General features: G+C 44.0%; 1 protein-coding gene across 2 annotated transcripts in view; it reads right to left on the bottom strand.

Annotated features, from left to right (window-relative positions):
* ACER3 (alkaline ceramidase 3) overlaps positions 1-14,018 on the bottom strand; it is a 48,017-nt gene that overhangs the window by 16,874 nt on the left and 17,125 nt on the right. For both annotated transcript variants that reach the window (XM_035115059.3, XM_088668461.1), the window contains exons 2-6: positions 9,070-9,180; positions 5,870-5,922; positions 4,961-5,013; positions 2,472-2,553; positions 251-286 (exon numbers count right to left, since the gene is read on the bottom strand). In XM_035115059.3, coding sequence (XP_034970950.1) covers positions 251-286; positions 2,472-2,553; positions 4,961-5,013; positions 5,870-5,922; positions 9,070-9,180 — 335 coding nt within the window. The remainder of the gene's footprint in view (positions 1-250; positions 287-2,471; positions 2,554-4,960; positions 5,014-5,869; positions 5,923-9,069; positions 9,181-14,018) is intronic.

The raw sequence follows: 14,018 nt of genomic DNA on the forward strand, positions 1-14,018 counted from the left end.
ACCAAACTTTAGCCACCCACAGATAGAACTAAGTTGGCAGTTGCACACTACAGAACTTGATTTCTTTGCAAAGGGATGATGAACAACTAGTGGTTTCCTGGGCTGCGATGGATCTGGGAAGTCCCGGCAGCCCTCTTAAGTTCTACTCGTGATGCAGTAAGACGCCTGACTACAGTTTCAAGCACAAGGAAAAGAAACGATGAGCGATTGCATCCCCTCTGTTTAAACCGACAAATGAGCAACTGTTTACCTGATGAAACACTGGCTGTTTCCAATTTAGGTATACCTGCAGAAAGGAAACACAAAGAAATATATGCATAAAGCAGCTCTTGCTGGTGTGTACCGCAGGTGACCAACCTGTGGCATGAGAACAGGAGGGTGCCCAGGTGTGGGTGTGGTGTGGTGGCACTCCTGGGTCAGGCTGTGGCTTTGGCTGGCATTTTAGCCCAACGCTCTCGTTCTAAGTGACTACTGGGGAAGGGCAAGGAGGCCCCAGGCTACAAATGACCGCAGGAATACCTGATGCAGCTCGGCAGCTATGGGTTGCAGGGTACAGCAAATGCTTTGTACACGGTCCCTGGCACCTCCAGTTAGAATGCTCTCAGGGACAAGGAAAGTCTTCTGTTTGAGCTGCTGCCCTTCAGCACTGGCTAGATAGGCTAGCAGCCTGACTCAGAATAAAGCAGCTCTGTATGTTCTACAGCAGTTTTCCCCAACCTTGTGCCTCCAGCTGTTTTCGGACTACAATTCCCATCATTCCTGACTACTGGTCTTGCTAGCTACGGATGATGGGAGTTGTAGTCCCAAAACATCTGGAGGCACAAGGTTGGGAAGCACTGTTCTACAGTTCTTAATGCATCTATAGCAGCTCTGCAGGAATTCTCTGTTTGCCATGTATACAGTGGTACCTTGGTTCTCAAACGCCTTGGTTCCCAAACACCGAAAACTGGAAGGAAGCGTTCCGGTTTTCAAACGTTTTTTAGAAGTCGAATGGCCTATGCGGCTGTTGGCTATTGTTTCCAGGGCGCCTGCACCAATCAGAAACTGCGCCTTGGTTTTCGAACATTTCGGAAGTCAAATGGACTTCCGGAATGGATTAAGTTCAAGATCAAGGTATTTGGCACTTGTGTTTTCGCTATTTATTTTGCGTTTTTGTTTTTGAGGCTTTTTTGGTTAATTTGTTTTTGTGACTACGTGGAACCCAGTTCAGCTACTGATTGATTGATTGATTCTGTGACTGTGGAAATGGATAAAAGCCCCCCATCCAAACAGTGACTATCATCAGGGCAGGTAAGAAAAAAACATTAATTTTAATTTTGATCATCTACAATATGGTCTTATTTATTTTATGGTGCAGTACATTGATTATTGCTTTCATTTTATTGATCAATGGTCTTGTTAGATAGTAAATTTCATGTTAAATTGCTGTTTTAGGGGTTGTTTTTCAAAGTCTGGAACGGATTAATCCGTTTTGCATTACTTTCTGTGGGAAAGTGCACCTTGGTTTTGGAACGCTTTAGTTTTGGAACGGACTTCCAGAACGGATTAAGTTTGAGAAACAAGGTACCACTGTATTCACCATTGCCCTGTATACCTAAAGGAGCATCTCCACCCCCATCGTTCAGCCCGGACACTGAAGTCCAGCTCTGAGGGCCTTCTGGCGGTTCCCTCCCTGCGAGAATTGAAGGTGCAGGGAACCAGGCAGAGGGCCTTCTTGGTAGTGGCACCCGCCCTGTGGAGCACCCTCCCACCAGATGTCAATGACATGAGTAACTACATAACCTTTAGAAACATCTGAATGCAGCTTTTTAGGGAGGCTTTTTAATGTTTCGCTACGTTTTTATAGGTGTTGAAAGCTGTCCAGAGTGGCTGGGGCAACCCAGTCAGATAGGCGGAGTACAAATATTAAAATTATTATTATTAATGCAAGCGCTCTGGCACTGAACTACAAAAGGGTGCAGCAAATTTTTCTGCTGCTCCAGAGAAGCGGACACGGAGCAATGGATTCAAACTTCAAGAAAGAAGATTCCACCTAAACATTAGGAAGAACTTCCTGACAGTAAGAGCTGTTCGGCAGTGGAATTTGCTACCAAGGAGTGTGGTGGAGTCTCCTTCTTTGGAGGTCTTTAAGCAGAGGCTTGACAGCCATATGTCAAGAATGCTTTGATGGTGTTTCCTGCTTGGCAGGGGGTTGGACTGGATGGCCCTTGTGGTCTCTTCCAACTCTATGATTCTATGAAATCACTCAAAAATCAGATCGGCAGCACCTTGTCCTGCCTTTCCCCCCCACTGCTATTTTCCCCAGTGCCAGGAGTAGTGCCCTGGGCTATTCATGGCTGCAGAGTCATCTGCAACTGGGCGCGGGAGAGGATTATTGTAGTATATTCACAGATGCTATTTGCAAAGGGCAGGGGAAGAGGAGGAGGAGGAGAAGTCTTCTAAAAAAGAAACCACAAAACTGTACTGCTTACTATGCTGACGCCAATGCTGTAGCCTATTAGTATAAACAGGAGGGGATAATTGATTGTTTTCTTGTACTTGAAACATTCATACCTGAAACAGACACAAAGATGAACAGTGATGAGGCAGCAGTGACAAAGGCAGCATTCATTACAAGGTCTTTTAAGGCTGGTGAACAGGTTGAGTTTCTTTTGCTGGTGACTGGAAAGGGGGAGAAGCTCACTACACTTGCTTGGTGGAGCATGTAAGAACTGGCCAAAACCCACTAAACCCTCTCCCTCCCTCCCTCCCTCCCCACTAATTTTTAAATACTAACGCAAGAAAATGTTTTTCCACGCTGAGGATGATTTGAAAGAGAGATTGCAGCTTGTGCAATATGCACTCAGTACACAATCGGTTCTGGGAAGCAGGGATGGGGTTTTTTTTGCGTTTTCAAAAACCTCCCAGACCTGTTTCACGGAACAGTGGGACGAAATAAATGCATGGACAAGCATAGGAACCAAAGCCTTGTCGGGCGACTGCAAAAAAAGCATTTGTGGCTCTTCCAGACAGGCTGTTTCTTAAACATTCGTTACGATCTCTTTGCACTGAAGTTAGACGTCAGTGCCTTTATTCCACACTTTCCAGGGCATTTCCCCGTCATATCTCGTCATCGCAAAAGTTCCGTTTGTTTGTTCTGTAAGCAGGTTTGTTGCAAAAGAGCGCCAAGTCCACTTTCATGATGTAACCTTCGTCTGCCAATGCACAACTAAACCCTACTCGCCAAACAGTGGCAGTCTGGAAGTGCACTGCCTGCCCTCATCCTGCTAATTCACAGTGTCGTTTTCCTCTCTAAACATAATTCATCATGGGGTAAAGGAAAAACATTATTGTTTGGAGGAAGACACCGAGGCTCACCTGTGAGAGGAGGCGGCGGAAAAGAACAGCGAGTACAAAGTGAAGTGGAGAAAGACATGGTTATTAAACTGGGCAGGACTGTTTAGTTACCTACTGCCATGAAAATTACGTAGCACCGCCAAGTTATAATTGCTCTTTGTGCTGAGTGTGCAGCCAAGCGGAAGCTTTATGTAGGCTCTGCGGGCAGCAGGTTTTGCTCCAAGATGGGAGATTTTGTTATTCTGTTCTAAGTGATGCTCAGACTCTGCAGGTCTACAGGGCTATCATGAAAGCACAAACTATAGTGCCTTGCAAGATTAGCACCTGAGAGTCCCAGGGAGAGAGACCAAGATGATCAAGGGTCTGTAAACCAAGCCTTATGAGGAATGGTGGAGGGATGTTTTCCCTGATAAAGAAGAGACCGAGAGATTTGATAGCCATCTTCAGATGGCTATCTTGGCATTCTCAGCACCACGCTCTAAACAGCTGTTCAACCATTATGGTTTCCGAGATTTCATCAGCCGGTGCGTAGTCACTTTCAAGTGCACCACTGTGAACACAAGGGTTAGAAATTTGCTGCTTTATGAAAAGGGGAAGCAGAGATTTTTGTGGGGGGAAACAGAACTCTGAACCACTGGCGCAGTCTGTTAAACTGCACAACACACACAGAGTTTTGACTATAATCAGGCTGCAATTTATCCATACTTCTCTCGCTAAACTCCTGGAAAACGGCTGCTTTCTTTTCCGTCATACAACTTCCTAGGTCCTGCTGAAAACAAAACTGAAATATCCTAGCTGAGATTATATCCAGCTGCTGTGCATTTTCAAGCCTGCATTTACCTCCGCAATGTGGACGCGGCAAGAGTGCAGTGGAATCAGATCAAAGGCCCATCTAGCCCAGTGGTCCTCAACCTTGGGCCTCCAGATGTTTTGAGACTACAATTCCCATCATCCCTGACCACTGGTCCTGCTAGCTAGGGACCATGGGAGTTGTAGGCCAAAAACATCTGGAGGCCCAAGGTTGAGGACCACTGATCTAGCCAACCGAGCTGTTTAGCACAGTGGCCAACCAGATTACCTCTTGGAAGCCCACAACCAGCTGATGATGAAAGAAACATTCCTCCCGTGTCAATGGTTCCCTGGCAGTAGGGACAGACAACCACATAACACAAGAGGTTTTATGTAACCGTTAGGACTAGTAGACGCTATCCTCCACGGGAAGAAGAATCAGCAAAGGAGGGAAGCTCGGAACTCGTGCATCGCCAAATATTCTCCCCCCCTTTCACCTCTGTCAGGTGTGCTTCCAGAAAGGTTTTTAAAGGAGGGACATAGACTTCAGGGGGAGAATCAGTGAATAGGAAAAGGGCTGCGTGCCCCCGTGTCCATCAGTTCTCCTGGCAAATGTTGCTAGGGGGCGGATCCTTAAATTTCCCAGCAGCTATAAAAATGGGTGGTCAGAGGAAATGGCTTGCAGTCTGGCGTGAGCACTGCAGGTTCAAGGGCTCTGTGGCCCAGTGGTCATTTTAACACCGTCCCATCCCCGTCCCCCAATGTCAGCAAGATAAAGAATACACCTACAAAGTAGAGGCAAGTGGCATTAGGTTTTAGCGAGACAAATACTTACAGGCAGTAGACAAACATGCAACAACTGTAGATCATGGGCAGCTCATCCAACAGCTTCAAAAAAAAAAAAGAAGAAGCAGAAAAGTATTTACAGTTTAATAAATTTGGGGAGGAGGCAATATAGGGTTGCAATTTTTAATGGCAGCATTGAGTCAAGAGCGACACGCAATGTTTTGTGAAGTGATCAAGGTGGTCAGAGGCAGCCTGGAACGGGATTATCTCCCTGCGTGGGATTGCAAAGGCACCACCAGGTCTAGTAAGAGGCAATACTCCATGATGGCAGACAATAGTGGTCAATTAGCCAGCAGTTAAAGAGGTCAGCAAGCGCCAACAGGAGGAAACTGCTATATTCAAAGAGATAAATTAATGTACATGCTAGAGCGAAGCTGGCTGGCTGGATAAACTCTGACCATTACATAATAAAAATAAAAATACAAGAGCCATTATCAGAGGAGATACTAAGCTGTGCAATGATATAGACTCCCCAGTATAGCAGCTGGGCATCCTGTTATCAACTGCATTTGGGCAATGCTTACTGGGCAATGCCTAAGAGCACCTAGGGATATTTCCCTTAGTCACTATGCTACACAGGACCTGAAACATATTTGCAGCCAAACTAGTCTCCATTTCTACAGACCACCCCTCTTCCCAAAGTAACATGTTCACAGACTGGCTCTTCATATTTATTTATTCTAAAAAGGCTTCTGTCTTATTTCCAAGATTTCTGAATGCACTTTGTAGAAAGCACATTTTAACCATTTGGTACAGTTATTATTTTGCATACGGGGTATTTGCTTACTTAGATTTGTCTGTAGTAAAAACTTACAACTGCTCCAACCACCCCATAAAGAGTTCTAGGAAGAAAAAAACACCCATAAAAGACGTGTGGACATTTTAAAACAGTACTAACCTGCATTTCATACTTTAGGGTCATGTGAAAGCACCACGAGCCCAAACCTACGGCTGAAATCCAAGGAAGAAAGCGTTAGGGGATGGCATGCTGTAGGCAAAATACTTGGCTACTGTAACATTGACCTTCAACATGAATTGATCACAGTTGGAACCTATGCTAAGAGATCTACCAGAGTTCATTCCAAGGCCTTTCCACGGCAGTCAAATGAATTTCTGAAACTCCAAACACTCCTTTTTTCCTGCAACCAAATGTGGACCTACAAGCTCCTAAAGTGAAAGAAGGAAATTGGGCAGCTAGATTGGAGCCAATCAAAATATTGGGCTAGCCCAGTGTTTCCCAAACTTGGGTCTCCAGCTGTTTCTGGACTCCAAATCACACCACCCTTAGCTAGCAGGACCAGTGGTCAAGGATGATGGGAACTGTGGTCCAAAAACAGCTGGAGACCCAAAATTTGGGGAACACTGGGTTAGACAAACCAAGGTCTTCCTTGTACCCAAACCAACTTTGTACTCATGAGTGAGAAAAGGCAGCAAACCTAAAATGGCTGTTCAGGAGGTGGGGCTGTTTCACACGACAAGTTAATTGAGACTTTAGGGAAGTTTTTAATGTTTGATGCTGTACTGTTTTTAATATTCGGTTGAAAGCCGCCCAGAGTGGCTGGGGAAACCCAGCCAGATGGGTGGGGTATAAATAATAAATTATTATTATTAAACACTTAATAATAATAATAATAAATTTTTATTTATACCCTGCTCTCCCCAGTCAAAAACCGGGCTCACACCAACAGAATTACAATAAAACATAAAAACAATTAATTAAAATACAGCCTCATTTCAAGTAGTCCATAAATCCAAGCCATGAGGGAGGAAAACACAGGGGTCAGGCTGAGTCTAACCCAAAGGCCAGGCGGAACAGCTCTGTCTTGCAGGCCCTGCGGAAAGATGACAAATCCCGCAGGGCCTTGGTCTCCTGGGAAAGAGCGTTCCACCAAGTTGGGGCCAGTACTGAAAAGGCCCTGGCTCTAGTAGAGGCCAATCTAGCCACCTTATGGCTCGGGATCTCCAGAATATTGTTGTTTGTGGACCTTAAGGTCCTCCGCGGGGCATACCAGGAGAGGCGGTCCCGTAGGTACGAGGGCTTTAAAGGTCAAAACCAGCACCTTAAACCTGATCCTGTACTCCACCGGGAGCCAGTGCAGCTGGTAAAGCACTGGATGAATGTGATACTTGCGGTAGCATTGGCATTTCCCTTAGTTTCTTTGCTCTCCAGCAGGTCCTATGAAATTATTCGCCCAAGGAGTTTTCAGAAACTAGATGGCCAACCGATAAATGGGTTGAAGAAGTCCAGTAAGGCAGGGAGCACACTGGTTCTCTGTGTAGTCCAGGATGTTAGGTTCTTGTCGTGAGCAGCATGTGTGCAGGGAGGGTAACAGGAGGAGGATGCATGGCGCAGCTCTGCTATTGAAGCAAAGCTTGCCTGGTCTTGCAAGCTGCCTGGCAAGAAAACCTATTTCTAGCCACGAGATACCCCAAGCTCTTTGGAGGAAGAATGAGGTGTAAACGGGGTGGGGAATGAGCAAAAAGAGACTCCGACAATCATGCTTGTCAAAGCGATCGGACCAAGCCTAAAGTTTTCAATTCTAACTTAAGCAAGTTGGGACTCGGCGAGCCGAGGGAGCGCCTTCTCCCATATGGACCGACCCAGTCAGCAAGATCAACTAATGAGTCTTCTCCGACATATTTAGCAGCCTGCAGAGAGCCAGTTCAAGGTGACCCGGGCACGGGCATTTTTTGCTGTGCAACCCCTCCCCCCCAAAAAAAATTAAGTCTAGGGCCAACACAGGTGTGCTCCCACCACTTGGAAAAAAAAGTGTTAATTTTCCCAGGTCTTTGCTGGCAGTTAACACCAGTTGGTTTTAAATGGAATTCTCATTTTGCCCTGGCTAGTATGCTGCTACTTACTACTTTATTTGTTGCATGTGAAGTTTTATGAAAGGCGGTACAAAAAAAAATTATAGGTAATGTAAGGGGGAGGGATTATAGAGAACCCTCCCCCCTCATCAGAAGCAGCCCGTCTCCAAGCAGTCATGAGAGCGAGGGGTCTGAAGGGGACCTGGAGACTCCACCACACTTCTTGGCAGCAAATCCCACTGTCGAACAGCTCTTACTGTAAGTGGAGGGATTGCTGCTCCTCACAATCATGCCAGTGGCATTTGAAATAATCTTACGGATTATTTTTTTTTAAAAAAAGCTTCTCTGTTCCTTGAAACAAACTTTAAATCCTGGCTTTTTTGAAAGCCACTAATCATAGTTCCGGTTCCTATAGAACAGGGGTGGCCAACTCCCAAGAGACTGCAATCTACTCACAGAGTTAAAAACTGGCAGTGATCTACCCCCTTTTGGGGAGTTCAGGTCAAAGTTGTTGAGTTCTTTTTATGGGCTGCAGGGCTAAAATGTTTAGCTTTTTTCTTCTCTTTTTCTTTTTCTTGGAGGTGAAATAAATTACCTGCTAAAGGGAGGGGAGGGGGGTCGAAAGCTCGGTGGAGCGGAAAGGTTTTATTGTTTGTTATTGTATGGCTGTATGTTGTGAAAGTAAGAAAAAAAATATTATTAAATAATGTTTAGCTTTTTTAGGGGAGCCAAAGTTCTTGGGCTTCTTTGGGGGGAACCAGTGATTTACCAGTGATCTACCACAGATGTCCAGTGATCTAGCAGTAGATCACGATCTACCTGTTGGACGTGCCTGCTATAGAATGGGAAGCCATGTTTAATTGCAGTTTCCTAGTTTGTTTCTCTACTCAAGCAAAGAGAGGAGTAAACTTTGATTTAATTGTGCAAACGCTCTCAGGGACTCTCCTTTGGGAGCGACAACTATTCAAGGTGTGGTTTTCTATCCACTTGCGTTTCTTAACGAGTGATGCAATGCCAAAGACTCTTTTTAAGCTGCCCCCAGCAGAAGGGTACTTGAACAATGCCTCACAGTTACAGGGATTCTTGCTTGAGGAAAATCAAGGGACGTGGTCACAGCAGCCCATTTTAAAGATAGCAAACAGGCTCCAAGAAATGCATCTTGGTTTCCCTTTGCCATAGGGACACAATCTGGGGAAAGCAAGGATAAAACTTGCCACCACTTGTCACTCGAAAAGTCACCCGACTCCCCACACCATCAGGATATAGAGTACAAACTGCCCCACTTACCTGCGACACACAAATAAGCTATTATATATCGTGTTTCGAGGCCATCTCTGTGACTCTGAATTGCACCATAGATTGGAGGTAGAATGAAAATCAAATTACTAACGGTGTTCCCTGCGTGAGAAAAACAAAAAGCAAAGCGAAAAGGGATTAGCAAGGACCAGTGAGCAAACTTTAGATGATTTAAAATCTGCTCAGCAAAATAAAATAAAATAAAATAAAACTTCCAACAGTACCGAGAAGAAAACAAGTGAGGTTATCCCAAACTTCTCTGCTCTTTTTAAAAAGAAAAAAAAGCTTTATTTTTCATACAAGTTGGTATTGATGAAACTTTCAAAATGGCTATTAAGAACTCTCTCGAGTTTCTATGGTCTAGCACAGGAGATGGCATGCAAGAATAACTCTTCTTCGTAGTGTAACATTTCACCTTTAAAATAAGTGAATCATAGAATCAAAGAGTTGGAAGAGACCACAAGGGCCATCCAGTCCAACCCCCTGCCAAGCAGGAAACACCATCAAAGCATTCTTGACATATGCCTGTCAAGCCTCTGCTTAAAGACCTCCAAAGAAGGAGACTCCACCACACTCCCTGGCAGCAAATTCCACTGTTGAACAGCTCTTACTGTAAGTGGAGGGATTGCTGCTCCTCACAATCATGCCAGCGGCATTTGAAAAAGATAACACAGTTTTATTGATATCTCTCAGTAGCTTCAAGGAATGATTTCTAAAAACCATGTTCAGTGGCAGCAGACAGGTTACCGGACGTCAGGTTCAGGTAACAGAGGTCCAGCATTGCCACCTTGCTATGCTTGAAATTAAGGAGGATCTCTAAAGAGATTTTGCAAGGCACAGAACACTAAACTACACCCAACCAGCAACTCACATCTTTTAAAGTGTTCTTAATCACAGAATCATAGTGTTGAAAGGGACCTCAAGGGTCCTCTAGTCCACCCTCTTGAAATGTAGGAATCGCAGCTAAAGAACCCCTGATAGATGAGAGACCCAAGAACAATTATCACCAAGGCTAAAGTGCTGGAAAAAAAATGTCCAATTCCAAGGCACACTTTCAGGTGGCTTATTAAGTGTTTGTTTCCCCACTCCCAGTAGTAATAAACATTTTTTCCAAGTATAATCTGGGCAGTAAACATTTCCTCACTGATTCTTTCAAGGTGGAGGGGAGAAAGGCACAATGAAACTGTCTGTAGGTAGTAGAACATGGGTAGGCAAACTAAGGCCTAGGGGCCGGATCCTGCCCAATGGCCTTCTGAATGCGGCCCGTGGATGGTCCGAGAATCAGCGTGTATTTACATGAGTAGAATGTGTGCTTTTATTTAAAATGCATCTCTGGGTTATTTGTGGGGCATAGGAATTCATTCATTTCCCCCCCAAAAAATATAGTCCGGCCCCCCACAAGGTTTGAGGGACAGTGGACGGAAAAAGCTTGCTGACCCCTGTAGTAGAATCAAGGTAAAGGTATTTTAGTAGCTTAAAAGACATTCCGCTAGTAAGTCCTAAAGTGTGAGGGTGGCTGGAGGAATGCAGGAATGGCAGGAGAAATAAATTGAGTATTTGAAGATGGCGAAATTGACAGCTATAATCAGAGATGTACCCAGGCAGAGAATCATGGAAGAATGGAGATATGTACAGGATTATATGGAGAAAGAGAACTTAGAGTGCAACTTAGTGATGTGCTTAGAATAAATAAATCACAAGAGGAGAATTTAACATATTGCATTTATTAATATTGAAATCTTTACATAGATATAGCAGGAGATACAGCAATGGATTAACAATTTATTTAGGGACGCGTGTTGCAAATAATAGGAAGCAAATTTATTTATTTATTTTTCTTTTTTTTATCTGCATTTTTCTTTTTATTTGTTTCTTTTTTCTTTTTCTTCTTCTTTTTCCTCTTTTTCTTCTTTTTGGTTTTTTGTGGTTTTCTTTCTTTTTATTCTTAAAGTAGGTACTTAAGCTCCTTTTTTTTTTGGAGGTTAGGTATTATTGAGTTGATATACGATTTTTTTTTTCATTTTTGAATTTTTAATGTATCATTTGTTTTTGTATGCCTGATTTTGCATTTATTTTTTCTTTGTATTTTGTGCAATTATCTGAATAAAGTTTCTTTTATTAAAAAAAAAAAGTGTGAGGGTGGCTGGGTGGAAGAAACTCTCTTTCTCCATGTGCTCCCAAATGCCATCAACACAGGCATGTATCAAAGGAAAATTCCATGGTGGCGTGGCGTGCTTCTTTGACTTGCCTTGGGTCCTTACATAATGCTCCATCGTCTCGCGTAGTTTTGCACCACGCAACTAACCGCCCCAAGGAAAAAAGGTTCAAAAGGAAGCTTTAGTTCACCTTGCAAGCATGAACGGGTAAATAAGGTGCAGGAGGGTAACTTGCCCATGACAAAGGGTGGGTGGGTGGCGGGGAGAACACTTGCAATTCAACCCATATACAATTATTCCTCAGAAGCACCTGAGCACTGAAGTCACACAGCCACACCATAGTTTTCAGATTGTTTTGTAGAAATCAGCTCTCTCTCCAATAAAAGCTCGGAGGTGTTATTCAGGGAGGGTATCTCAAATGAAGAGTCCTCAGCACCATCACAAACTACAATTTCCTGGCTCCTTTGGGGGAAACCAATACACTTATCCCAACAGAAAATACACTTAAGTTTTCTGCAGGTATATGCCCTATGGTGACTGCCGTTAAGTTGGGCCTTTGTAATTAATAATAATTCATTATTAATTGAAGCTACAAACATGAGTTTGACCAAACTGCGGGAGGCAGTGCAAGACAGGAGTGCCTGGCGTGCTATGGTCCATGGGGTCACGAAGAGTCGGACACGACTAAATGACTAAACAACAACAATGAATAATAATAATAATAATAATAATAATAATAATAATAATAATAATATTTATATGCCACCCATCTGACTGGGCTACCCCAGCCACTCTGGGCAGCTTCCCACAGAATATTAAAACTATGATAAAACATGTTTAGGGAGGCTTTTAATGTTTAATAGATTACTGTATTTTATTTTTCTGTTGGAAGCCGCCCAGAGTGGCTGGGGAAACCCAGCCAGATGGGCGGGGTATAAATAATAAATTATTATTATTATTATAAAACATTAAAAACTTTACTATACAGCGCTGCTTTCAGATGCCTTCACAAAGTCAAATAGTTGCTTATTTCCTTGGAAGGAAGGAAGTCAAAAGCACAAATTTGTACTTCCTTTTTTTAAAGGTGCCTTACTTGAGTTACACTGCTATATAACATATTTTAAAATGCTCTTAAAAATTGCACTGCTTTCTTGTGAGGTGGGGAGGCCATTTAACTGGACTATATCCAAGAGCAGGATTTACTGAGAAGTTCCACCTTCTGCGCAGGGAAATCTGCAAAGTGCTCCTGGGCAGCAGTCAAACTTTCCTGCTCAAAAGGAGAGGGAGAATAGTTTCAAATGGTTACCTAAATGTCCAACAGAACTGGACACTTTCAGAGGCATTCCAAGCTTTACCTTTTTTTTCTTTTCCTCCTAAGCAGAGAACTATCCCTACATGGTCTGCATCATTTCAAGTGACACACTCTAAGCTTTCCACACCTGGGAACCACCTTTACATAATGGAGAAGAAAATATACTCTGTGCCTCCTAAGCAGCACCTTATTTTCATGCCCACCTTCTTCTTGTAAGCAACTCTCACCTCTCCAAAACTCCTTAATGGAACACCCTCCTCGCGTTTTCTCCCTGAGTCCAAATGGCAGTGGTGTGGTTGATGCAAACACCCAGTTGGTCCTGAGACATGAGTCGAAGGCCAGTGGTTTAAAGCAGATCTTGTGGGGAGCACGATCCAGCTGTCAACATGCAACCCATGCCTGGTTTAAAGCATGGCTTGAGAATGTTTCTTGCCAGAATGGGAAATACCTGTCTCGGTGTACATTGGGGGTCCCTTCCAACTCTACAATTCTAAGATTTCTATGATTCTATGAACTGCCAACCTAGCAGTTCAAAAGCACGTCAAAGTGCAAGTAGATAAATAGGTACCACTCCAAGCGGGAAGGTAAACGGCGTTTCCGTGCGCTGCTCTGGTTCGCCAGAAGCGGCTTTGTCATGCTGGCCACATGACCTGGAAGCTGTACGCCGGCTCCCTCGGCCAATAACGCGAGATGAGTGCCGCAACCCCAGAGTCGGTCACGGCTGGACCTAATGGTCAGGGGTCCCCCATGACTCTGGGTGAAAAGAACCCTGCCACACACATACAAATCTGCAAATGACACATTTCCTACGTGGAAACTGACCTGTGTGCAGGAAACTGAATCATCTGAAGTTGCCTTTGACTGCTTTCGTGAGATACATTGACTCCCCGCCCATTTCCTGCACCTGTAAGATGCTGTTATGCAGACACACACTGTATATGGTCAAATGTTAACGCTTTTGAGGGTACCGGTTTTCCATTGCCAGCCTAGCTGTATCCATTAGTCATTGCACTGCCATAAACACTCTGAACACTCGAAAAGAACCTTTCGGGCCCAAGAACACAACCTGACAATAGCCCACAGGTTGCTTCTTGTCATAAAAATGCCATTCCCCCATAACACTGGGGGGGGGGGAAGAGTCAAGGCATGGCCACATTGTTCCTGGAACAAAGCTCACTCTTGAAAACAATGTTATCAGGAGTGTGCTTTTAAGGGCAGAGAAGTATCGCAAACCAATTCCGTGCAGCTTAATGGAAGCCGACAGATTAGAAAGGGAGAGTTTCAGCAACTAAACCAGAGACTGAAGAAATCCTGGCCACAACCAAACCAACTTTTACCCTTGCTTGTCTAGCTTGGCTTTAAGGTAGCATACCTCTGCTTCAGCTACTAATGATAACTGATATTTAAAATATGATGCTGATATTTTTATATTTTTAAATGTGGATAAAAATACTGGTTGAGATCCAACACTT

The sequence above is a fragment of the Zootoca vivipara genome, chromosome 4 (genome assembly GCF_965207765.1).
Source record: "Zootoca vivipara chromosome 4, rZooViv2.hap1.1, whole genome shotgun sequence".
In the NCBI taxonomy this organism is placed as follows: domain Eukaryota; kingdom Metazoa; phylum Chordata; class Lepidosauria; order Squamata; family Lacertidae; genus Zootoca; species Zootoca vivipara.